The sequence below is a fragment of the Podarcis liolepis genome (assembly GCF_965112155.1).
Source record: "Podarcis liolepis genome assembly, chromosome: 1".
Classification (NCBI taxonomy): Eukaryota; Metazoa; Chordata; class Lepidosauria; order Squamata; family Lacertidae; genus Podarcis; species Podarcis liolepis.
Window position 1 is genome coordinate 52,199,127 of NC_139554.1, and position 27,317 is coordinate 52,226,443.

The 27,317-nt window shown below is 44.8% G+C and overlaps 1 protein-coding gene across 2 annotated transcripts in view; it reads right to left on the minus strand.

Annotated features, from left to right (window-relative positions):
• The window catches only part of PRDM11 (PR/SET domain 11), a 45,423-nt gene extending 20,257 nt beyond the window's left edge, over nucleotides 1-25,166 (minus strand). The window contains exons 1-5 of one of the 2 annotated variants that reach the window (XM_083462945.1): nucleotides 22,882-25,166; nucleotides 8,476-8,573; nucleotides 7,287-7,390; nucleotides 4,665-4,927; nucleotides 3,630-3,697 (exon numbers count right to left, since the gene is read on the minus strand). In XM_083462945.1, the coding sequence (XP_083319071.1) occupies nucleotides 3,630-3,697; nucleotides 4,665-4,927; nucleotides 7,287-7,390; nucleotides 8,476-8,570 (530 nt within the window). In that variant the 5' untranslated portion in view covers nucleotides 8,571-8,573; nucleotides 22,882-25,166. The remainder of the gene's footprint in view (nucleotides 1-3,629; nucleotides 3,698-4,664; nucleotides 4,928-7,286; nucleotides 7,391-8,475; nucleotides 8,574-22,881) is intronic. The other variant, XM_083462946.1, reaches the window with a different exon arrangement.
• Nucleotides 25,167-27,317: the final 2,151 nt, after the last annotated feature.

Consider the following 27,317-nt stretch of genomic DNA (forward strand, 5'->3'; position numbering starts at 1 on the left):
GAGTAGGATAAACACACGTGAATTATTCATACAATCCGTATGTTTTGGCTCTAGTGGCCTTGGGTAACTTGCTGTACTCTATTTGGTCTAAAGAGCAACTTTTATGCATGTTGTTGAATCTAAATCTCAGCTATAGCCATTTGTTTTAAAGGAAACTGAAATCACACTGCACTCCTAAACCTCATTATTCAGAAGCACATTGTGCAGAGTTCAATGGGAATTACTCCCTAGTGCTTAGGACTGCAGCCTCAGTCTGGTTATTAAATATTTCTTAAGCTATATATTTCTTTAAAATATATCTGAACTGCAACAGAAATCATGGGGAGGGCAGGGGGCACCCGGCCCTCTTAGCTTCTGTTTTTAAAAGGGCCCTGTATGTTATGTCAGAGCTATCTTTTCCACTTATTTTATGGTTTCAGCACTCTGGATCACCCTTGCACAGTGCAAGCCATAAAATAACTGTTCTATTTATTTTTAAAATTGTGTATATCCTTCTCCCCACTTCTTTCAAAAGGAGTTGCTTAAAGAAGCTTACAAACATAAAAGCAGCAACAATCCAATAGTTTAAATACAAATTACCAAGCTAAAATATAGCAGCAAAAATCAACAACAGAAAGATACACGATTAGCCACCACTGTCTCGTATCTGAGCAATTCTTAGGAAGAGAACCATCTCAAATGGTGGAGCTCCATGCGGTGATCACTGAAATACTGCAACCTGGTCTGATGCTGAAAGGCAGTGGCTTGCCTTCTTGTTCAACTTTGCTAGTGCAAAAGAAGCACACTGCACTTCTCCACCCTCAATCAGAGCTGCTCAGCTGCGGAGAATATCAGCACCCTCTCTCCTGTCTTAGCGGAGATTCCACTTTATGTATGTCCAATCTCTCCTTCCATAGCTTTGGTGGTAGAAGCATCCCCAAAAGGAAAGAGAGGAAAGTACAGCCAGCTACAACAGGAGAACATCTGAGAGTACAAAAGTGATGGGGCAGCAAGCTAAGAAGGGGGGTCAAAGTGCCTTCACACTCTGTAGCGAAGCTCAGACAACACTGATGCGTATGACACTTAACGGAGTTTGCACATAACCTACGAATGGATTTTAAAATACCAGACTGGTTTTTGAAGCAAGGTGCGGGTGGCGCCCTGACTTCTCCTGTCTTCTGAGGACATGGTCACCTCGACCGTCCAACACCTAGGCCTGCCACCTGAAGTTGCCAAAGGGTATTAGCGTTATGACATCTTTTCCAGCTGAAAAATCAACTCTAATAAACGCTCTTCACTTCTCTGCTTCGTCAATACACTCTACTATCCTTGAGTGTTTTACAGCTTTCCTTTCTGTGTCATCTGCAAATTGAATGAGCAGAACACTAGGATAAAGGAATTCACTTAGAAAATGTACAAGACAGCTTCTTATCGGCTTAACTGCCCTGTTTAGAGTTCCATCCATCCATCCATCCATCCATCCATCCATCCATCCATCTGTTCTTTTCTTTTTAAGTTTAAGAGCAAGAGATCCACCAGGAGCAAATTACAAGACAAGCAAAACAGGACACAACACCTAATTAGCTGGCAGTATTCATGGCTGGGAACCATTAGCGTAAATGGTTGTTGGGTAGGCCTTTTTAAAATAATAATAATTAATAATAATTATTTTTTAAAGCTTTTAAGGAGAACAGGGAACAAGTTTAACAACAGCAGCAAATAAAACCACCATGTACAGAAATAATATTTGGAATGGGGTAGAGTAATAGCTCAATGGTAGAGCAAGGACCACGGTTGAGTCTCCAGGTAGGGCTGGAAGAGCTGCTGCTATAGATTATGAATTCTGCAAGCAATTCTGCAAGCAACAGCAGAGGTGGGGAACCTGATGTGGTCAACAAGCCAAATCCTTATCACCCCTACCCCTTGCAGGTCACATTAGACATGACAGGGCTGCTCACCTATCCAAGTTCTTTTATATTGTAATTTTATGTTATGAACCACCCTGAGATCTACAGGGCATTATACTTCTGTTACTACTATTAATAATAATTTTGTTTGTTGCAGTTTCCTGCATTGCAGGGAGTTGGACTAGATATCCCTTCCAGCTCTGCAGTTCTGTGATCCCCGGATGTCACGATGATCCACTATAAGCACCCAATAATAATCACATGGCACTTGATGTTGGGAGACTGGGTGTGGGGATAAATGAGAGCATAAGATCAACAAAGACCCATCTAGTCCAGTGGCCAACCAGCTGACCAAGAAGCAGCACAATGAGGACAGAATATGATCATTGACAAGATTGTCTATTTTGGGGGGAGGGGTGTAGAAAAGTAGGGGGGAATGGAATGGAGTTACCCAGAAAAAGGTAAGGCTGGGTAGGACAAAAGCACTCCACACTGCAGCACTGTGTTATGGCTACTGTTTGTAATGCTCATATAACATCTAGATGGCTTGCCCTTTCCTTTTCCGCAAGTATATAATCAACCTGTTAAATTCCCAGCTGGATTGCTTTGTGCAGCTAGGTTAATAATTCTTTGTCCTCATTTAGATTCACCTATAACACAATTAAGTTGCAAACTAACCAACGTATAGAAGGGGAAAACACAATATATGGATGGATTTAAAAAGAAAGGAAAATTCAACACCATTATTAGTGTCTTCAATGTGTTTTAAGTTCTGTTGCTATAGAGGCAGGTTTGTAAGTAGCACAGACAAACATAAACACATACACACCTGTCTCTCTCAAAAGCTATCCTTTAGGGAATGAGAAAGCAGGAACACATTAAAATATATTAACCTGTTCTGTGCTACATGAGCAGAGTGGAAAACGAATTTAAAATGAAAAGGAACAAACAGATCACAACTGTCAGTGACAGGCAATAAGAAAAAAAAATACAGTGGTACCTCGGGTTACATATGCTTCAGGTTACATACGCTTCAGGTTACAGACTCCGCTAACCCAGAAATAGTACCTTGGGTTAAGAACTTTGCTTCAGAATGAGAACAGAAATTGTGCTCCGGCGGTGCAGCAGCAGCAGGAGGCCCCATTAGCTAAAGCAGTGCTTCAGGTTAAGAAAAGTTTCAGGTTAAGTACGGACCTCCAGAACGAACTAAGTACTTAACCTGAGGTACCACTGTATTGGGGGTGTTCCTAGTTTTGCAGATGCACCAAACACACTAATGAATTCTATTTCTCCAATCGTGCCTTTATAACCAACGAGGAAGACAACAAATTTCAATAAACAAGCAAGTCCAAACAAGATGGCTTAGGGAGAATTTCCTTTTTCTTGATTTGCCAACAACCCCCGGATACCAACAAATTTTGTTAAAAACACAGAAAGGCAAATAATAAATAATAATAAAGAAGCAATGAGCCACTTTGGAAGGAGTCAATGTTGATCCAAGTTCTTCTCTTTGCTGCAAATGTAGCCTGACGACTCAAATGCCGAAGCAGATCAGAAAACGGAAATGTGTGTCTCTTGCCAGAATGCGGAGTGATAAAATCAGAAAGCAAAAGCTTCAGGCAGGCAGCAGTCATTTCCAAAGTACTAACCACAAAGAATGTAAGTAACATGCAGCCTTCCTCCCCTAGGCCTTAAATCCCACGGGAGGAAGTGGGAGGTGAAATAGACACGAACTAGACTCACCTCATCCAGTTTGACGTAGTCTCATCGGTCCCATCTATGGATTTGTAGCGGTTGTTCTTATCAACAATCTGGAGAGAGAGGAAAGGTGAGGGAGGAGGATACACAACCAGAAGAAAGATACGTAGCAATTTACTTTCAATTCTAAGCATCACTTCTAAGTTATCTCTTGGGCAGTATTACCATTTAGCTTGGGAGAGAACTGGGAGACAGCCTTACAGAAAAACTGTTTGCTTCCAAGGGACTTATTAAAGTCTGCTTCAACAGTAAAAATCTTGCTCTAGACTTGAGTACAGTCGTACCTTGGAAGTCGAGTGGAAACTGTTCCGGAAGTCCGTTCCAACTTCCAAAACGTTCAAAAACCAAATCGCGGCTTCTGATTGGCTGCAGGAAGCTCCTGTAGCCAATCAGAAGCTCTGTTGGACATTCGGATTCCAAAAATAGTTTGCAAACCAGAACAGTTACTTCTGGGTTTGCGACATTCGGGAACCAAAACACTCCATAAGATGCACTTTTTCCCTCCTAAAAAGTAAGGGGAAATGTGTGTGCATCTTAAGGAGCGAATGCAGGGGGGGGGGGGGAGGCAGGCAGGAAAAGCCCCCGTGGCTCTTGCGGGCTTTTCCCCAGGAGGAAGAAGGGACTGACGCGGCCAGTCAGTCCCTTCTCCCTCCTCGTAGAAAAGCCCGCAGGAGCCATGCGCTCCTTAAAGGGTGCGCGGCTCCTGTGGGCTTTTCTACGAGGTGGGGGAATTCCCCCACCTCCCGCAGAAGCAGGGAGAAGAAGATGATCTCCCTGAGCTGCTCTTTGGGGCTGGGGGGGGGGCAGAGTAGCGGACAGGTGCACCTTATGGAGCAAAAAATACGGTAAGTTGTGAAAAGCAAGGTACAGCTGTATTCCATTCTAGTCTGCACTTTAAACCTGGCTGCAAGCAGGAAGTGCTCCTTTTGTAACTGAGCCACAGACACACATTTTCTTAGCTCAAGTTTTGAAGAACTGAACTCAATGGTTCCTCCACAGCCGCACCACTGAGATACTTACCAGCCAAGAGAAGAATCCTGCAGATTTGTCCTGACTGGAGAGCTTCCCTTCATATGGTCCAAAAATACGACCTTTTGGGATAACTTCGTTCACACAGCGCACATCCCGCTCTCCACTGGGCTCTTTCACCACTTCCATGCCAGGTGGAACAGTCATAGCAGCTCGGTCAGGGATGCCAATGGGGACTGGAGCATCCGAGACGAAGACGGGCGGGCCATGGTTTGGACATTCATCCACAAAATACTCCTGGCAGGACTCACAGACTGTAGGGCAAGAGGAAAGAAGATTTTACTCTGAGCCATGGAATATTGTCAAAGAGATGCAACTATTTTTCGTAGGTTCTGATGGTCACGTCAAACTTGTTGGCGAGGTAGAATTTCTCATCAAAATTATTTGGGAAGTTTTGCAGACTGCTTTGTGAAAGCAGTTCCCAGCCTTGAAGAACCTACGCTGTCCAGAGACTTGGGAAGAGGCGAGTGTGCAGTCCCTGACTGTCCCTGTCCCTGAAGACAGCTGGCAAAGTAACTTTAGCTCAGCCCTAATGTTAACATAGAAAAGTATAGTCATACCTTGGAAGCCGAATGCCTTGGCTCCCAAACAAATCAAAACCCGGAAGTGAGTGTTCCAGTTTTTGAACAATTTTCGGAAGCTGAACACCCAGCACGGCTTCTGTGGCCAATCGGAAGCCATGCTTTGGTTTTTAAATGGTTCCGGGAGTCGAATGGACTCTCAGAATGCATTCTGTTCGAAAGCCAAGGTACCACTGTAAAGGTTTTCCTAGAAGGCATAATTCACAGAATCATACAGGGGGAAATAATAAACATCTTCTAATCCACCCACTGTAGCAAAGCAGCATTTATAATTTTTGCCCACGAATTGGCCCCACTGTAATCCAGACCAAATTCATCTCCTAGGGCCTCCAGCTGTAGCCAACACCAGAGAGACACTGCTGTGAGGCTGAGCTACATCAGCTCTCCTTACCAAGAGTTGGGGCAGAAAGAGGGGAGCACACCTTCATCTGTGGCTGCCTGCAGGGGCCCTTGGCACCAGAAGATTTTGTAAAACGTGGCATTTGCTGCTTGCTGGATGAGGTAATGCATTCCCCATACCCTTTCCAGGAGCAGATACACATAACCACTTCCTAGGTAACATTTCCTTTAAAACCTTCTGCATTGCAGTTTATCGTAGTGTAGAGGCCCACAACACAATCCTGCAACTGCTCAGAAATCCATGCCAGTGAGCAGGGGAGATCACAGAGGGCATGGTAACCCTTGGCCCCAAGTCTCTGGCTTTCAGTACCATTAGAATTTCCCCGGGGGAAATTTTTTAATGGTTGCCACAATTAGAGAGACAGAATCTAGGGTGAAATGGACGTCTTCTGTTAAAGGGGGAATTTATTTCCCTTTGAGAGGATTTGTTATGCTTCTCCTCCCAGGTGTAGGTGGGCAAAATATAGGCAGCCAAACTGACCAGCAACCAAGCCAATGTCACCTCACTTCCTCTAAGCATAAAAGTCAGAGTACAAATGATGAACAGGGAGGGAGAGGTAGAATTTCAGAGAAATGGGTTAAGTGAAGGGGATGGTGATTTCTTAATAGTAAGAGCAGCTTAACAATGGAACCAATTGCCTGGGACAGGGGTGGGCTCTCCCTTGCTGCATTGGCAGCCATTTGCTCTGGATTTCCTGCATCCAGCAGGGAGCTGGACCACAATAAGATCCCCTCCAAATATATGTGAAATTAAGACTAGTAAATAATTCTCTGGCAGGGTGAGTGTACCCTATTGCTTTTCATTATTCAGCCAGCATGGACTACAGATTTCCGGCACTGGAAATGTACACATTTAAAGCAAAAGCAAAAATAACAAGTAACTAAAGTTTTGCAGCATCCCTGCCAAGGATCCACCATGACACCCCCCGAGAAACTGTGATGTTGGCAACAAGACCAAGAATAAAGCTCTTCTGCAAATTAAAATAAAAGCTAGCTACATTATTGAGTTATGTCCCTCCTGATAAAGTATATTTAGCTCCTTCACGGTTGGGCTCTGCTGTTCCCTAGAAAGATTAAGAGCATATTTCTATTCATGTCGGCTAGTGTTACATGTAGCAGAGGACAGGAGGCATTTCTCCGCTGTGTAACACAAATCTTCTATAAGAAACAAAACGGTATTGTTCTGCTGCCCGGTTGTTTGCCATCCTATACCTCTTTGGGAGGAAAGGTGGGATAGAAATTTAATTTGAAATAAATAAATAAGATCTGAGGATTAAAGGGCAAATATGCCAGACAAACTAGGGCACAAAGGAGGCAGGATTCTTTTCTTTGGTATCTGAATCTATGCCGGTGTGTCTGCCTATCAATGGTTCTGCTCAATCTCCATTCTGGAACCTCTGACTGCTAGCCTTATTTACATGTCAGCTGATGCCAAGGACCAGTCTGAATCACGGCACATGCCTGCATATGCTTAAAACTGTCTCCAGTACACAAGGAGCACTGAAAAAGAAGGGCTCTCTTAGCTCTTCCGGCTCAGCAGGTAGGGTTGCAACAGACAACTTTCTCCCCCTTCTGAAGGCTTAAGGGGGGAAATGATACAACAATTCATTTAGTTCACCAGTGAGATACTTACACCAGAAATCTACTTGCTGAAAACTCTTGGACATGATCAAATCTTGCTTTCCTTTCAGTTTTTTATGCTCCACATTCACAGACTGGGAGTCAACCTTTCCAGAACTTGATGAGAAAGAAGAGAACACAAGTGTGAGATACATTGTGGGAAGGGGTCGAGAAAAAATGTTTAGAGAGCAAGTATATTTCTTATCAACATCTAGACAAAAAATAAACACCAGCTTTCGGACTCTCCATAATTAACGCCTCTCTACTGTTTTCTGTATTACTTTACTCAACAGGTGTAGTTCTTCTGAAATATACTGGCCTTCCTAGGCTTCTATTGAGCACACCACCAACTCATGTATTAGTAACAATCACTACAGCAAGCACTTTTTTGGGGGTGGGAGTAAACACAGTGAGTAAACACTGGCTTTTATGGCAAAGAAAAAACATTGAGGGCGATAAGCTACAAGCATTAAAACACTTTCATGATGATATTAAAAACAGAAGTTTCAATTTGTAAGCATGCGCTTATTGTGAATTACAGCACTACACCATGCTCCTACAGTCTTAAGCAGAGCGATAAGGATGTGACTCCTTAAATGGTGATCCAGAACGCTGTGTTGCCCTGAGATCCACTGGTTGCACAGTCCTAGATCATAGAAGCATAGAACTGTAGAGTTGGAAATGGACCACGCGGGTCATCTAGTCCAACCCCCTGCAATGCAGGAATTTAGCTGTGCTGTCAGCTCCAATCATAATGCAAACATATTAAAACGCTCTTACTTAGAGGTGAAACATGAATCATGTAGGTGTAGTGTTTTTAAAACTGTGTTCCTAGGAAGCTTGACATTTCTCCTGGGGCAAAAACACGATGAACAGGTACAAGGGACTTTTGTGTTTTGGGGTGATGACCCATTTAATTATTTATTTTATAAAATCTATGCACCTCTTGATAGTAAAAAGAACAACAACCCCAAACCACCTCAAAGCGGTCTGCATTTTTTTATCAATAAAAAATAAATAAATGACAATTCAAAGAAAAACAGATTAAAACATGCATCGACATTCTAAATATCTGGGTAGGCTTTGTCCAAACAAAAATGTTTTTAGCAGGCACACAGCCCATGGAAGATGCACAGTTGCTCCTTAGCAAGCATATCGATATGGAAAGGGGTTTCCACAGAGTTGGCTTGAAATCTCCTTACCAGAGTTGCCCATATTCATCTTCCTGGCATGGAGAGCAGGGTTCCGTCTTGATAGTTACCATTTCCCCCAAACAATCGTTCAGTTTTTCACTCATGTTCTGTAAGAAATTCAAAGATGGACAGAAGGGTAAATAGTTCTGTTCACTTTCCAGATTTCTAGGTCCCCTTTCAGAGTTGCCCTTCTCAGGGTGGCACTGGATATTTCAACCGAGTTCGCAAACAGTTTCCCAGGCACTCCTGTTCCATGGCCTGAGGACATATGAAAGGTTCATATGAACCTTTTCTAAGACCTTCCTCTAAGGCTCTATTCCAGATGTCATCACCTTCAGAGGGGAGGCAGTGGTGACCAGAGATAGTGTGATATCCAATGTTAATCCTAATTGCAGCAGACCTAAGACCATTGGTTTCAATTGGATTGATTGTCACCTGGGATTTGTCAGTGGCATCGCCCTGACAGTGAAATATTTCCCCCAACTCAACTTGCACCTAATCTCAGTTTTTAGCCACATGGCAAAGGCAGAAATGCCCTCCCATCGGATGTCAAGGAGATAAATAACTATACAACTTTTAGCCCTGTCTCTGAAGGTTTTTAATGTTTGATGTTTTATGGTAGTTGGGGCAATCCAGCCAGGTGGGCAGGATATAAATAATATAACTATTATCATTATGATGATGATCATCATCATCTTTGCTCATAATGGGTGATTTGACCTCTGCCTTGGCTTTAATGGACATTTTAATTCTGTGGTCATCTTGTGAGTTTCAACTGAGGTTTTTCAATTGTCATCTATTTTTAAATATTGCAGTTGCCTGCATAGCTTTATGCTGAGACAAGATAAAAAAACCCTTTGAAAACAGCAAATAAATGTATTAAAAAACCCTGTCCCTCATGTGCTCTTATATATCAGCAACTCGGCAGGGAAGTACAAAAGAAACACAACTTTTGGTAACTCACGATGTTTTATTTTGAAAATACAAACACATGCAAGCATCACTTGAAGAGTTGAACACGTATGCTTGCTTCACTTCTGAACAGGCAACTTTGCAGAGAGACAGGAACTTACTACAATATGCATATTAAATATGTGATGCTGGAAACAGCTATGAACTCTGCCTTGTTGATCTGCCCTTAAAAGATATAAAATAACTGCCAATTCAGCTTGTTCTTACGTATCATGCTACTTCCAATTTGAAGTTCTACCCTCAATACAATGACATCAGGATGGGAATGGAGTAAGCACAATGCAATAACATATTGGCATCAGTTTCATCTTTTGTTCAGGTACTTCTGAGATTACCTTGAGTAGCATGGGTGACACAGGAGTATGGCCCTTTCCTGTGACCACTGGAAGGTCACAGTCATTGAAAGTTACGGTTGTAGCTCCATCCTGTTTCTATGAATGCAAACACCAGCATGAAAAGGTGCAGCAATGTGGATTTGTCCCATGCAACTGCAGCCTGCAGGTTTTAACACTACTGAGTTGCCTTCTCAAAGGAACCACAGTGCAGCGGCTCTTGCCTGCTAATGTCAAAAAAAGGGCCCCATGTGCTTAGTAATGCTGGATTTCTAACACCATTGCAATTTAGAAACATCACTTATTTTAAAAATGAAGAAAGCCAAGAACTCTTTCCTATAAAACAGCAAAGGTAAAATATTTGCCTCCCTGCCCTCCATTGTGCTTTTTTGGCTAAGTCATTAGTAGGTAAAGATCTCATAGTATAACTGATGGTTTTTAAGAGCTGGTAAATCTACATGGTTGGAGCTTCTTTTGGACAGCTTGCACAGGGTCATTATGACCCACATTCCCCAGTCTAAATTCCTTCTAGCATCAAATTGGCCAAAAATAAAATTAAGTAAGTCAGATTCCCATGCTGAATTCTTGAGTGCAATTTTTCTTCTTGCTTGTTCCTTTCCATACAGCAAGAATTTAACTGAAGTGCACACATATGAAGACAAAGCAGCTCTGAAAATTATACCTATCAGTCCTTTGTTTTCACAAAAAAGCAGAAAAAGGTACTGTTTAACAAAACTCTCAGCAACTCCTTCATGTCAGAGGCACTTGGGAAACCCAAGTTCAAAACCCCACTAAGACATGTAGCTTTCTGGGTGACCTTGAAGAAGTAAGAACAGGTCAGTAGTAAGAACAGTTTTGTGTGCAAAAGATTCAAGGTTCAAACTCTGCCATCTTACAGCATTCGGGAACACAAAGACCAAATTTGATTTTGAAATCGCATGGTACATGCTTATTCAGTACACCAGAAAGGACAATTGCCACCAGCTACCCGTGGCTCACTCTGGGACACCCTGTTAAGATGGAGAGTAGGAGACCTTCATTGCTATAAGCAACTCTAACCTGCTGGACAACCCTGCTTAATGTCTGGCTGTATCCTTTACTTTGTATATGCAATGAGTGTTTCTTGGGGGCTGGGGTTATATGCAGATTGTGTGCTATAAGTAGTTTTTGAAACTGAAAAAATAAAGAAACTAAAATAAACAAATAATGCCATCCGCAAGTAGGGCTGGAAAAGACTTCTCTCGGAAATCTTGGGACAGCTGCTGCCATTCTGGACCAGATTCGGTATAAGGCAGCTCCTACGTTCCTCTCTGTATCTCATAAAAGAGATACACAGCAACCCTTTGATGTAGGAAAGCAGGGAGGACAACCGTGCACAATGCCCAGAGCGCCTTGGAGCAAGAGTGGGAAGAAAATGCAGCAAATAGTAAATGTACAAGTGAGGAGGATACACACGCCTCTTTTTGTAAAGCATCTGGGTCCCCCTCCTATGACACTCAGCAACTTGAATCAATCTTGGAATGATTTCCAGTAGCAGCCAGGAATGCATCAATAGTTTGCAGAAACACATACAGTGGTGCCCCGCAAGACGAATGCCTCGCAAGACGGAAAACTCGCTAGATGAAAGAGTTTTCCGTTTTGGAGGTGCTTCGCAAAACGAATTTCCTATGGGCTTGCTTCGCAAGACGACAATGTCTTGCTAGTTCCTGCTGGTTTTTTCCCCCCTCCCCCCCCTTTTTCTAAGCCACTAAGCCGCTTATCAGCTGATCCGATCAGCAGATAAGCCACTAAAAGCCGCTAATAGCACTAATCCGCTAACCCGTCAATGGGCTTGCTTCGCAAGACGAAAAAACCGCTAGACGAAGAGAATCACAGAACGGATTCTTTTCGTCTTGCGAGGCACCACTGTACTAGCCATGTCGCCTTTCCAGCCCAGTGTACCCTTCTGGCCTCTAGGACTCTCACACAGACCGAAAAGATGATAAATACTGCTCTGTAGGGAGGCCACAAGAGGCTTTTCTTTTTCCACCCTACCACCAAAAGCACGTCTGTCTTCATGTTAGGGTTAATTACTTCCGACAACAATCTTTGCCTGTCTGGAGTGTCCAGAACCCATTATTCACGGGGCTCAGGATTTGTTGCAGATGAGTATGACATCCAACCCATGAGAACTACCCCCAAGCCCTGTGGACAGCAGCATATTTGAATGTTCCGAGCCAACCCATTATCAAAACACGCAAATATGTGTTCACTTGCCAACGGAAATAATAAAATTCACCACTGGCAGCTCACTTGTGTAGAGTGTGGCACTGATAATGCCAATCTTGAAGGTCTGATCCCTATATGGAACAGCAGCATATTCCTGAACTGCAGGGGGTTGGACTAGATGATCCTCAGGGTCCCTTCCAAATCCAGAATGCTATGATTCTATGAAACATTTTTAAAAAGAAAAATAACTAAGGAATTCATGCTAGATGCATGAAATGCAAATGCGGCAGCAGTGGAAGGAAATGGCGTTATAAAGAAAAAGAAGAATTCCATGCATGCAATAGCTTCTGGAGGGAGGGGTCTCCTCTGGCATCTTTGGCACAAACAATTCAAGGTAGAAAAGGCTCTTGAAACTCTTCCAAAGGACATTTCGAAACTAGTGAGAACACTGAATACAGCCACACACAAGGTTTCCATTTTAAAAAGCCAGGCCCTCTTCCTCCACCTTGCTCCCCAATGCCTCCCCTGCCAATTCTGGTCTTATCAGAAAACCCTGAATCTGGTGCCAGATTTTAGAGGAGAGATTGCATGGAATATATTCAAAACAAACCTTCATTGAACTGAAGCAAAGGTAAACTATATTCCAAAAATAGCTATGCAGAGAAAAACCACCTTTTAAAAAGGTAAGCCATACATTTAGTTTACCGAGAACTTAACAGAATAGTTTATGTAACACTGAAGGTATGGTCTAATACAGGAACAAAGTCTTTCCCGTTCCAGTATCTATAAATGTATCTTTTCCGGAAAGGCCTGCCAAACAGTTATGTCCTCCTCTCTCAAGCTCATTTAAAACAATGATGTCTCCATTCCTGCAACTTGTCGAACTTTTGTTAATTATTCTTTTTGGTATCATATTCCTGTTTGGGCTGTCATAAATAAATTTATTACGAACAATACATACCTTAAGACCTAAATATTACTCAACAAAAAGGGGTAAATTGCTACTGGAACCTAAAGGGTGTTGAATCATTTTTGCTCACCACCTTCAAGGAGAAATTATTGCTAGGTCTTGGAGGTGTCAGAGAGAGGTAAACCAGGTGAGGTTAGCCGTTGAGTCTCAAACCCTTGGTGTAGTTTTCAACCAGTGTGTCATGGCACCCTGGCATGCCTTGAATGATGGTCAGGGGTGCCATGGGCAACACTGGCCTCCACCCCTCTTTCCTTCCTCCCCTCCCTCCCTTCCTTCCTCTGATGCCCTCTCATGTCTCTGCCTCCCAAAGGCTTGCACAGCTGTTTGTTGCAGCAGCCCTGGCTACAAGCTCCCCGGGTGAATGGTGCCTCTGGGGCTGGCCAGGGCATGCTGGTTGCCAGGAGCTAAGGCAGCCTCAGAGTAAGCAAGCAAGAGGGCAAACGAGCCCAGTCCCCCAGCCCTTGCTGTTGGGAATGGATGGGAAAACAGGAGGTTGGGCAGGCAGGCAGTACACTGGTCTTTCTTGTGCTTGCTGTGTGCTAGGCCTGCCTGGGAGCTGAGTGCCCAGTGCCAAAGGGGAGCCTTTCAGTCATGCAGTCCCAGCGGCACCCGCTGCTGCCAATGCTGCCTCCTAAGGTGAGTAAGGTGCTGGCCTCACATTCATCACTAAGGATGGGGGCATCCTCTTCCCAGGCCCCTGTGGGGGGGGGCGGTGTGAGGAGGCACCTCTCCTTGGGGAGTGTGGTGCTCCCCAGCATAAGAACTCCCAATTTCATCAACTCTTCCAGCTACTATAAAAAAGGCTTAAAGGTCAGTCAGTCTCCAATGAGGAACCAACCAGCAATGATAGTGGGGGAGCCTGATGGAAATAAATAGCTTGATGCCCAACACATTTCTGTTCTAGATTCCCATGTGCTGCTCTATATGACACTTAAAGTGAGTGAACAAACGTTGTTTTCTTTTCTGCTTTTCTCTTAAGCCTTTGCCAGTGCCAAGAACATGAGAGTGATGTGCACCAAACCCAAAAGTATTTATACCAGGCTTGTAAAAATAACATTGGTCGACATGAGCAAATGCGTCAATAAAAAGGTGGGGTAACTTTGCAGACTAAGTTACGCAAGTTTATTAATTCCAGCTCATGGGTCATATTTCTGTTATCACAGACCACAGCAATCAACTGATGAACTAAACTGCACAAACAGTTGCTTATATTTGTTTGTATGTTGCTGGTAGCTAGCAAGGACACCATGTGAGCAGACTGTGATGGGCTGTAACAAAGAGACACAGAGCACGGCTGCTTTTAAATCCAAACCTGCCATGTGCATATATAGGAAGAGCAAGGGAGTCCCTCTGGAATGGGTGGAATGCTAGGATTCTCCTCTACCTAGGCTTCAGGTTATATATATGTGTAGATAAAGCATATGTCATAAAGACATCATAGTCTCCACTGTGCCTCATTTTTCCAAAAGGAAACCGAGGCCTTGGTTAAGTGCGCCTGATACCCCTGGAATCTTTTGGGGTGGCGTGTAGCACTAACACAGGGCTCTGCAACCCGCGGCTCCGGAGCCGCATGTGGCTCTTTTACACCTTTGCCGCGGCTCCGGGGCGGATACTAGCGAGGGGAGGAGGCGCATTGTGCGCCCCGACACTCCCCACTGTGGCGGGCGCTGTACTGGCTGTGACGTCGCATGGGGCAGTGCGTGCGTTAGTCACACACCGTCCTGATGTCACCTTCCCGCCCACCCACCCGCTACATTGTAAGGGGCATGTACGCTGGTCACTGCATTGAAAGGGGGCATGTACGCTGGTCACTGTTTTGAAGGGGAGTGAAGAACACACACACACAAAAAGGTAACTTGTTAATTTAATGTTTATTTCTACGAGGAGGAGTAATTCTAAGGTGTCAAACAAAGAAATAATAAAAAAGTGACAAAAAAGTTATTTTTATAATGACGAGTTTTGCGGCTCCCAGGTTTTTTTCTTCGAAAACAGGTCCAAGTGGCTCTTTTTGTCTTAAAGGTTGCAGACCCCTGCACTAACAGAACGTTGGGGTCTTCAGAAAGCTTTGTCGGTCTTCTTGCAGCATTCTTCTGCCTGGCTCATCCGACCGAGATGGGCAGCTTTTGCAGCTCCAGGTGTTAATCCAGTTGCAAGTGCTTTATCTAAGCTTCTTGCTTGCTTAACTGGGCACCCTACCTAAAGTCTTGCCATGAACTCAACAGGGAATCAGTGCTGATCATAAATTTCTAGGTTTAACTGAATCTGCTGGTTTTAAACTTACAGAAGTCCTGTCTTACTCAGGTCCTGGGTATCTGAAAATCCAAGCTATTCATAGCTGTTCAATAAGCTGAAGTGCTATGGAGACAGCGGGATAAAGAAGACTAGGTTAATTCTGCAACCATGATTACATGGGCCTTGAGGCTTGGTGCAAAGCTTCCAATCAAAATAATATTGGTGCCTTTTTGCAGTATTTGGTTTAGATCTTATATGGATATATTGTTTTTCAGAATATCCCTCAACTTGTTGCCTTAGCATCATTCATGCAAAACAAAATACCATATTTTCCATGTATAAGACTAGGTTTCCCCCCTAAAAAATAATGTCAGAAATGAGGGGGTGTCTTATACACAGATACATCTCCCCCCATTTTCTTAAATCGAAGTCCCTAAAAATAGGGGGCATCTTATACATGGGGGGGCGACTTATAGGCGGAAAAATACGGTAAAACTGTATTGCAAATATTGGGTTGTATGCATGGCATAACCCCTTGCAAAGTTAAAACTGTAATATTGCATAGAGTCAGACACCACTGGTGCAGGACACACATGCACCACCTGCCTTCAGGCAATTCTCCCCTCACACTGCAGTTCTGTGCAACACAAGGGATGTTGTTCAGGAGCCCCCTCCCAGTATTGTGTCGTCCTGGAGAGGTAGGCAGATTGGCTGCACAAGCGGCCTTCTACCACTGGACTTTACCCATTGTGTCTAAGTGTCTATAGAACTATTGGTCACACCTTAGGAATGAAGAAAATATTGCTGGGCCGCAAGATTGTCTGTAACTTCCAAGTTAGCTGTAGAATAGCCACATGATGCTTCTAATGGAGTTAAGAGAATTGAAACAGAAGTTACCCTTTTAAGAATCACTAAGGATTGATATCACACAGCAGAGCACAGAAGGGCAAGAAGAAAAGTTGGTTGCAAATAAGCACAATGCGCCGTGCCAAACCCCTTCCTCGTACCTGTAGTATCCATCATGCTACAAATGCACTGTAGAGTACATTAGCAATATGGTAACTGATGGGAATGCTCCCTGCTCTCAAATCAGTTAAAACAGAGCTTGGAGCAGGGTGGAAAAACAAGGATCTACGTCTCCTACTATACTCCCTCAATCACTTTTGAAGCATTCTACATCTTGCTGTGTTCTCATTTATATCCCACACTTATTTCATGGAACTCAAATGGCAATGCACACAGAGTTCCCATGCTAACAATCTACCATGCAGATTGCTGGGACTGGTCAGTCCCAAACCATCACGAAACCCCAGGGCTGCCTTTGATGCAAAAGCATCAAACACAAATACAAGTGATTAAATCAATCAGTTAAACCAAGAGCATGACAGTACTAAAAAGTTTGGGTGACTTTACGAAAACATATTCCAAATAGGGAGGATCACATGGCTATTCGTGCATGCATTCACAGGCAACTCTGAACCTGACAGTTGGCTTCCACACAGGGGCCACCATCAAGCCTCTTCAGACCATGCCCTGAGGCCTTCCCATACTGAGCACTTTCAGAGGCCCTTCTTACACATCATGTTTTTTATTGCTTGGGAAAAACATTAACAATGCTTTTTTCCTCTGGAATTGAAAAACCTTGCCCCCAGATTTTTCTCGTTGCACTTCCTATTTCAGTGTAAGTTTTCCACAAGTTCTGAGGCCCCAAATGCATTTAAAATGCCATTGGATTTTAAAAAAAATGGATTACATGTGAGAATTCAAAAGTTTAAATTAGTTCTAACAACTACACACACCACTTGGAGCTCCTTGGAGGAATAGTGGGATATAGCTGTAATAGCAATCACTGGATGCATTGTAGTAGCAAGTTTTCCACACTTTTCATTACAATACAGGACTCTGCACCAGAAATTGCATACTATCTCTGGTATACAGAGTTGTGTGTATATTCCCCTACTACTAGCAAAACAATTTATGCTTAACACCAGCAAGTTGTTATAACCCTGTTCAAAGAAAGGTGTCACATCTGAAGCTAAAGGAGATGGTCAAATTTACTGTTTTGTCTGTCAATTTCATAAAAATGCCAATGCAGTAATTTATAATTATCAGATCTTGCCACCATTCTCTTCTCTTGTAATGGGGGGGGGGGGTGTCTCTTAAGCATACGTTTAAAATGCCAAGAAAAGCTGTCAGACTGGTTTAAAACTGGCCAGATGGCAGCTCTCTTGTATATTTATTTTATAGGTAAGTACTGCATGTTGAGTGTAATACATTAAAGCTATCACTATGCTAGTGTTTTCCAGTTCAGACCTGCTCTACATCTTTTCAGAAATTGCCTGCACTGGCTTCCTACCTCATTCCTATCTCAGACCTGCAGTTTAGCAAACAAGTACACCTGCCTCGCTTAGTCAGTTTCTTTTTCTGTTCTAAAGTGGACTAGAATGGTTAATAGACCTGGGCATTCAAAACAGTTTTGAAGTCCATATCGTTATATTGATTTGACCTTACTATATATCACAAACCAAGATGTGTGTTAGGGCTGGGTAATATATTGTCCAAAACTAGTTTGAAGTCCATATCGTGATATCAGTTTCATAATTTTTGACCTGGCAATATATTGTGAATCATGCAAAAATCACAATGTGGGGAAAACTGTGAAACTACCCAATGCCTCTAACATACCTCCATTTTTATTTCAGACATCATGATAATAGCGGTATATTGTGTTGTTTAGCTGGTAGTATATCGCAATGTCGAAAACCAGATATCGCCAAGCCCTAAGTTAAAGACACATCTGGAAACACTATGTGATTGTTACTGAATTAAGTAGAAAAATTAAAGTAAGCAATAGCAAAACTGTATTTATGTCTAGAATTTAAATAGCCAACACTCTCTCTTCTCCGCTACTTTGAAACGAACAGGTAAAGGTATAGGACCCTTGGACAGTCAAGTCCAGTCAAAGGCGACTATGGGGTTGTGGCGCTCATCTCGCTTCAGGCCGAGGGAGCTGGCGATTGTCCAGTTTTCTGGGTCATGTGGCCAGCATGACTAAACCGCTTCTGGCGCAACGGAACACCGTGATGGAAACCAGAGCGCATGGAAACACCATTTACCTTCCCATCACAGTGGTACCTATTTATCCACTCACACTGGTAAGCTATTGAACTGCTAGGTTGGCAGAAGCTGGGACATAGCAATGGGAGCTCACCCTGTCTCAGAGTTTTGAACCGCCGGCCTTCTGATCGGCAAGCCCAAGAGGCTCAGTAATCTATTGACAAAGCCTCAGCAGAGACACGAGACTCTGCACAATCTGTCCCACATGGCTTAGTGAAACTGGAGGACACATTCATGACTTGCCAGAAGCAGACCAATGGCAACTTTCCACCTTTTAAGACTGCATTCTGCAACAGACACTAAGGAATATATCCAACCTAGTACTATATGAATGTTGTGTCAGTGCACAGATTCCTGCTTGCACAATACAATCAGCTCGTCTCCTCCCCTACCTGCCCCCTAAATCTGTTCATGGTTCTCCCAATCCTCTGGAGCAGATTAGGAGAGGGTACAGGGCTTGAATGAGAGAAAGAGAACTCCAGATGCAAAAGTACCGTATTTTTCGCCCTATAGGACACACTTTTTCCCCTCCAAAAATGAAGGGGAAATGTGTGTGCGTCCTATGGGGCGAATACAGGCTTTCGCCGAAGCCTGGAGAGCGAGAGGGGTCGGTGCGCACCGACCCCTCTTGCTCTCCAGGCTTTAGGAAGCTCCGCGCCGGGCTCCCGAGGGTTGCGCAGAGCTGCCTGCCTTCCCGGGCTCGGCGCAGCTCCACGCAACCCTCCGGAGCCCGGCGCTAAGCGCTCAGCTTCGGCATCGCTCTGGCTCCCGTTCTGGGGGCTGGGGTCGAGGGAAGCTCGGGCTTCCCCCGCCCCAACCCCGCGCCTGTACGGGGGGGGGAATAATTTTCCCCCTTTATTTCCCCCCCCCCAAATCTAGGTGCATCCTATGGGCCGGAGCGTCCAATAGGGCGAAAAATATGGTATATATCCTTGCTATGACAGGACACAGTAGTTGGCTACTGTCCCATCAGTTGGTCAGAAATGCTAATTTCAAGTTTTACACCGTACACCAAGGGCTTTATCATCCAGAAACTGTAACAATGTCCCACAGTCCATTTTATGGACTGTTAGTAAACTGTTAGTATGTTAGTAAACATGCCATGATCAACACTATCAAAGACCATAGAAAGATTAACAAGATTGACTGGGTACAGTTCTCTTTATTAATCTCTAATCTGATTGAGATTATGGCAGTCTCAATGTCAGGTAAATGAGGCTGGCCATGATGGCTATGTTCTACCTACAATTTCAGAGGAAGTGTGCCTCTGAATAGCAACTGCTGGGAATCGCAAGTGGGAAGAGCGCTGTTGCACTCAGGTCTCTTAGGCACCTGGTCAGCCACTGTGAGAACAGAATACTGGTGATCCAGCAGGGCTCTCAGTGTCATGCTCAGTTTAGAATACAGATCCTCAGTGCAGAGAACTGGTGTCCAGGTGTGGATTAAGCTGCCAAGAGAGACCACTCACTCAACCACCATCCCACCCACAGATTATATATAGATGGAGAAGTGAGTGGAGTGGAAAATACACAACTAGGATAGAACTGCCCACCCACCCACTGCAGTTAGGAGCCAAAAAGCTCCCACTACTCAAACGCTTTATTTGGGATTTGTTCTGGGAGGGGAAACTGCACAGGATCACAACCTTATTAAACAGTGAATAAAAATCAATCTCCCAAATATTTATCACTGCAACATGAAGCATGCAGATCTTGTTTCTTCTGCAACAGCCTTAACACAAAATCCCTCAAAATCATCTAATAAAAAAGCATTCCATGCCAAATAGCAATTCACTTCCTCATATGCCATTGCATGTATTTTCATACTACACTACAGATGGCAAATGGTAGCATGCTTAACAATTATTTTTACTTCAAATATGAACCAACAAACTATCAACTTAATTCTAGAATTCAACCTGAAAGTGTCAAAAACATAGTAAATATTTGTTTAGTGTGAGGATCATTTGCATTTACTGCACAAATGTGATCTAAAAAATGATGGAGAGTATGTTTGAGCACAGAAGAACAAAAAAATTAAATTCCGGTTGCTACGTTTTCTCTGCAAATCTGGATATATCAAATTCCTTGACCACCAATATGGAATTAATTCTAACTTAAGCATGTATATTCCCTTTCCATATAGCTGGTAATGCCAATTCATTCACACACACATCATAGCCAGGTAAGTTCATCCAACTACTTACGGCTACATGTGTACTTCATTTTTGGATCTGTCCTTTATACAGTATTTCAACTCCTTCAGGGGCTACAGTTCTATGCACACCCTTTTCCAGTGTGGCTTAAACTCAAGTAGTCAGTCTGATGAAGATTTGTTTAAACTACAGTATAGGTCATAAAGGAAGAATCACTTCAGCAGCATAAAGTTGACCTGGACCAATATGGATATTCTTATTATAACCAATGAAAAGGAATCAAACAAAGAGCCCTGCTGGATCAAACCAAATGCTTATCTGGTCCAGCGTTCTGTTCTCAGGAGAGCAAACCAGATGCATTTGAGAGGCCCAAAGCAAGACACAAGCACAATTGCCCTCTCCTGCTGTTTCTCCTTAGCAACTGGTATTCAGGGGCATGCTGTGTCTGATCCTGGAGGTAGCAGTCATCTTGACTAGTAGCCATGGAGACTTAACCTTCATGATTTCACCCAATCCCATTTCAGAGCCATCACAGCCGGTAACAGACTCCACAGTTTGAGGCCCCATCTGCAGTATACATTTAAAGCACTTTAAACAGTCATGTTTCTCCACACACACACACCTCTCGCACAAGATTCCAGGAACTGTAGTTTGTTAAGAGTCCTTTGGGAAACACCCTATTCCCCTCATGAAGCTACAATTCCTGTAAGGCTTTAAGAGCCAATCACTCTTCCCTACACTTGGGAAATTGTAGCTCTGAGGGGAAACAGGTCTCCCAACAACACTGAGCACTCTCAACAAACTACAGTTCCCAGGATTCTTTGAGAGAAGGCTGAACTGCTTAAAGTCCTATGTAAGTGCTTTAGATTTACAATGCAGGCTAAGCCTAATTTACATGTTGTGTGAAGAAATTATTTCCTTTGTATGCCCTGAATCTGCGATCATTGCGCTTCCCTAGGTTTTGAGACACTTCTCCCTACTCATTTTCACCACACAAGACATTTTTTTCTAACTTGGTTTTATTCATTTTCATCTTTAAACATGGTTGCATTGAGATGTATCTTTGTTTACATTAGAGCATATGACGTGCAACAATGATATAGTTAAAAACAAAAGCAAAACAGCAATGAACACACAGATAAACGTTTCTGAATAGATCAACAAAGTTGTGTCAAAGCATACATGCCAAAATTATTAAATCATTACAGATATGAAATGATGTCTAGTAATCATTATTCCTTAGATTGGGGACCACAAGTAATTAAGCAAAAGGTCTTTTGTAACAACAATGATCAGAATTTATAGGAATTCATATGATCCAGACATCATTTCACCCACCTCTTTCATGTTCCCCTCACCCACTTGCTTTTTTCACTAAGCTAAAAAACCTCTGGACTTGCCCCCGTTCCTGATCATTTGTGGGGGTGGGGGAGAGAGAGATCAGTTTCTAATCATTTGTGTTGGGGAGATATATGTATAGCTGAAGAATAGGTTTGCAACATCCACCGCACCCTTCTCTAAGGGAGCAGGAAAGCACGCAAAAACGAGGACCCACGCAGTGCCGACTGTTGGTTACTTCCTGCCCGGAAAGGCATCGCGGATGCGTCCTGCAAACCAAACGTCCATATACCTCCCTGACGTCCACGTACCCGCACTAAGCGCTCATAGGCACAAGTCGTCAGGCACCCTCCCTCGGAGCCCCTTACAGTCCCACGCGTCCGCCCGGCCCCATCCCAAAGACAGGCCTCCCGGTGCAACGTCCTCGTGACCGCTGCACCGCTTTCTTTCCCCCCGTGCATGTTGTTGCACGGCAAGCTGAAGCTGCAACCGGTTGCGGACCGCGCGGCCTCTCCCTCCGTTCCCTTGCACAGGGCGAAAAGAACGGAAGGCGAGAAGACACAGACGCGACCCTCCCGCCCGCCTGCCTGGCTTCTCCTCCTCCTTCCCCGCGACGCCGCTTCCAAAGTCACTCCGTTCTTTGGCGGCCCGCCCCTACGTTCCATCCCCGAACGCTCGCCGTCCTCTACGACCGCCCATTGGGCCGCGGCCGCGTCACTCACTGGATTTAATGAAACGGGGAGGGGTGGAGGGAAAGAAAAAAGAGCGAGCGGGCAGGCAGGCAGGCAGGCAGGGAAGAGAAGGAGGCGCTGGAAGGGGAGGGAGAGAGGAAGGGGCCGAGCTCAGCGCTCGCCCCAACAGAAAAGGAGGGGGGGAGGGAAGCGAGGCGGCTACTTACTTACCTGCCCGCCCAGCCGCGCCCTCGGGCGAGCGTTGTGCAAAGAGGCGCCCCCACTCCACAGTCGCCCCCTTCCTCGGCGAGGGCTCCGTCCGCGGCTCCCCCGGCCGGCGCCCGCCCGCCCGCTGCCCTCCCCTCGCTCGCTCCGCAGCCATTTTCCGTGGCCACCTTGGCTACCGAAGGGCTGACTCACCTCGTCGCTGCGGGGCCCTGGCTCGTCGTCTGGGGGCAGCCCGGCTCTGCCCGCGGCGGCGGCGGCCCTCCGCGGCGCCCGCTGCCTCGTCGCCGTCCCCCTCCTTCGGCGCCGGCCCGGCCAGCCCAGCCTGGCGCGCTAGTCCCAGGCGAGGACGGGTCCCCCGGGCGGGCCGGGCTTGGCGGCGGAGAAGGAGGCGGCGGCGGCGGCTCCCTCCCTCCCGGCCGTGACCACCATCTTATTAGCACAGGAAATGACATGGCGAACGGAAGAGAGGGGCGTTCGGGGGCCGAGCCCGGGGACCCCCCGAACCGGGAGGAGGAGGAGGGAAGCGACGCGGGCTGGCTGGCGTCGAGGCCCGGCCTCCTCGCCGCTGCTGGGGGAGCCCTGCACACAGGCACGCACGCCCCGAAATGCCGCCTTGCTCGCCCGCCCGCCCCCCTCGCTTCTCCTCTCCTTCGCTCGCCAGCCCGCCTGGCAGCCAAACACCCCCGCCATGCTCCTCCGATGCCTGCCGCAGCCGCGCGAGTCCTCCCCCGAAGCAGAGCAGCGTCCGCGACAAATGCAGCGCGAGCCGAGCAGCAACCTGCGCTCGCATTTTGTGCGGGCTTTCCTTTCCCCTCTCTTCTTCTGCAGCATTGCGCGCTCGCTCTTTGCAGCCCACCCCCAAAGCAGAGAAAAGTTGACGGCCGCCTGACCAGAGTTGCCTCTCTTTTGACATTGCAACAGCCCGATCCTTTGCGTGTTTCTTCGGAAGTCGCGCTTCTGGGGTTCGGAAGGGGCTTACTCTTTTGTAAATGCGGATAGTGTCCCATGCAAGTTTACTGGGAAGTATCTTCCCGCACCCAAATCTCGACCCACTACCCAAAAACGATTTCCTCTACTGTAAAGGATCGCGGCCCGATCCAATGCATGTTTACCCGGGAGTAGGAGTAAGTGAGATTAATGGGACTCGCTCTCCTGAAATACAAGGTCGCAGTTTATTCTGTTCCCATTACTGGTGGCGGTTTTTTCTCCTTTTAACCTGCCGACCTTACAATCGCTACTGTTTTGTTTGGCCTATCCCGTTTTGATTTTGATCCTATGATGACCTTTCTGAAAAGGAAAGCAAAGGAGCCTGTGGAAGCTCCGTTATATTAGTAACGCTATTCGTAACGTGCAGCGATTTAAACACTGACGTCTCTATTCTAATGAAGCAGGTCCCGTCCAACTGGCTTTGACGTGCATGTAAGCCTGCTATCCTATACGTGCGGGAAATCCCAGTGAACCTAATAGGACTTCCAAACAAAATCCTGGAGAGCTGCTGCTACTTAGTACTGTATATTGTAGCCAATACTAAACTACATGCACCAGCGTTATAACGTAGCCTGCTATGTACAGGATCTCGGCTTGTTTTTAAACCAGCCTGCAGAGTTTGAACCCTCAGTCTGCAGTGAACTATCTGCAAAGAACTCACTATTCTTAGCGTTTTAAGCATTTGCAGGGAGACTCCTGTTTAGTAATCAGGTTTATTTAATAGCACTTATCATATGAAAGCAAAAACATATCACTTGTGGGATTTGCAGGTGTGCCGTGCCTCTTGTGCTGAAATGATCACTAGTAATTAGTTGAGAGAGCATATTGATGCCACATAGTACTGATTTATCTGAATTATCTGTTCAGTGGATTAGAAGTCATACAGGGGAAAGGGGCTGGGGGGAAAACAACTTGAGTTTTAAAATGACTTTTCTGGGGAAGATTTAGTGAGAGCATATGCATTGCACAGCTGAACCAGGCCACAATTCATTTAATTCTTTTGGCATGGCCTGCCATTAACCTCTGGATGCTCAGAAGCATCAGGTGAACACAGTGGACATTATCTGTTTGGCAACAATGTATCCGGTACTCAAAGGTGTATACAGTATATAACTTAGGAACATATTGGACATTGAGGTTTGATTTGGGTACTGCAGCTAATAGCTATTGAAGGTTCTACTCGTGGATTTGTCATTAGAAACCCATCTAGACAAATGGCTTGTGGCAGTGAATTTCATAGTTTGTAACTATGCACCAGCGAATTTCCTTTTGTGTTTTGTCAATTTGCATCCCAGGGACATAGGGAGCTGCCTTCTATCAAGTCAGACGATTGGTCCATCTAGCTCAGGGTTGTCTACACTGACTGCCAGCAGCTCTCTGGAGTTTCACATAGGGGACATACCTAGCCCAAGTTGAAGATGCCAGGATTAAACCTGGCACCTTCTGTATGGAAAGCAGATGCTTGAGCAGAAGCTACAAGCAGAAGCTACAACCCTTCATGATCCTATGCATTCCACATGTTGTGCAGATAGAAATACAGTAGTAGAAACCTGGACTGTGCCACCTCAGAATGCATCTCAGCTGGGTAGGCATTGCAATTTTGTAATGCTACCCCCATGGGAAAAGAAAAGTAGCATATTGGGGAGAAGGCTATGGTAAATTTATCTCTTATAAACTAATTTGCACTGAGAGGGAATGATGTTTTGGTGTGTTTATTTAAAGAAAAAAATCATTTTCTTTAAAGAACCTTTTGATGTCCAAGGTGGTAAAGTCCAGCATTCTACAATTTTCGGCTGCAATACTAACCCCCACATATTAGTCCCATTTAATTCGATAGGTCTTATTTCTGATCATTAGACATGGTTGGGATTATGCTGTCAGACTGGCACCACAATGTGTAGAGTAGATTTTAGTTCGCCCAGTTCAGTAGCACATTCCATGCTTTCCAAAGTTATAAAATCTGGGATTCTTGTAACGTTGATATTTCCAAAGCTGGAACATTTTGTTGCCACAAGTTCACTGTCTCTGCTTTTGTAATGGCTCGCTGTGGCCTATGAAATGGTGCCAAGGTAGAGATGTCCCTTCCCCATGGGGAAGAAAGACTCGTTGAATAATGTGATGAGTTGTATTTATATACCAATAGATAGGATGAATTCTATAAAAGAAGATTGCCTGCTGTGTATGTGATTGATGCAACTTTGCTGAGGGAATGCTTCAGTGTGTGACTGGCACTTTCCTTTTGTAACCACCATAATTTGTGTTCATACATTGACAAGATTATTGTAATAACCTGCAGTTTCATAAGAGTATATATTTAAAGAAGATTAATAAATGAGGAAATTAGGTTAATTTGGATATGCAGAAGATATTAGAATTAAATTTAAGGAACAGCAGAAAGAGGCGGAAGGAAGTCAAGTTTTGAAATGTCAAAATGGTTGTAAAATTAATAAAATGTATAAAATTAGTGAAATGTATAAACTTGAAAAGCAGAAATAAAAATTAAATAATAATAATTTGTGTTCATAGTGTTCCATTCTTAGAAATGCCACAATGCCTGGTGGCACTGCTGGAATTTTTTTCTCTCTGGTGGTCGGGCAACTCTCGCCAACCATAGGCTGCCAATTACCAATTAGCTTTTACTGGTGAAATATAGTATTGAATTATGGCAATTATATGACTTTATATATCGCAATTATATGACTTATGGCCCTAAAACAAGACTTGATTGTGTTTTTTCTCCTTCAGCTTCTCTTTCTCTCTGTGCACTTTCTGAAGATTTGGTCCATTTAAAATCCATTTTGTCAATAATTAGATGCTTTAAAGTGTTCAATATTTGACCCAGCTTAAAAGTCCCAGTAGGTCTCTTGGAGACAGGCATAGAGATTGGATCACTGATGGGGAAGCCTTGCCTCTCCAGGTAGACTCCCATCAACTCCAGCTAGCATAGTCTGGGGTCAGGGCAAACAAGTTCCCCATCCCTGTACAGTACTAGGAAGCTCTCCTGCTTAAGTTCCATTGATATGAATGGTGTCTTTGCAAGGGCAAAGTGTCTATAGTTTGGGTGACATCCAATTAATACTTGCATTAGATCCTTTGGGCATGACCCACCCAGGGACGCGGACTTATAAAAAATATTGGGGGGGGGGGGCCCGGGAAAGCTCATGAATAATAAATAAGCTCATGAATATGCAAATAAAGTGGCCCCGCCTCCTCGTGAGCGAATAGGGGAGAGTGTGCTGCGCCTATTAATCAGCTCCGAAGGAAATTGGGTGGAGCTTTTGCTCGGGAGGGAGGGCAGGAGGCATGCAGCCCGACCCTGTGCATTTTGGGCTGGGGGAGGGGCGGCGATGGCGCTCTGCTGGAGGGGCGCCGGAGATTATTGGGGGGGCAGAGCCCCCCCCAAACGAATTTTTGAGGGGGCTCGGGCCCCCTCAAGCCCCATGGAGTCGGCGCCTATGGACCCACCTACCAAGCAGATCACAGGTACATCCAACAGTACTTGCAATGGGACTTCCCCCCACCCTCTCTTCTCTCTGTGGGCTCCCTCCAAACACAAATGTGTACCCCTGCATCTCCCCAGAAAAAAGCACTGCTGAATAGCATCCTGTGTCTACCACTTTCCTGACATACTTTTTAAAAAG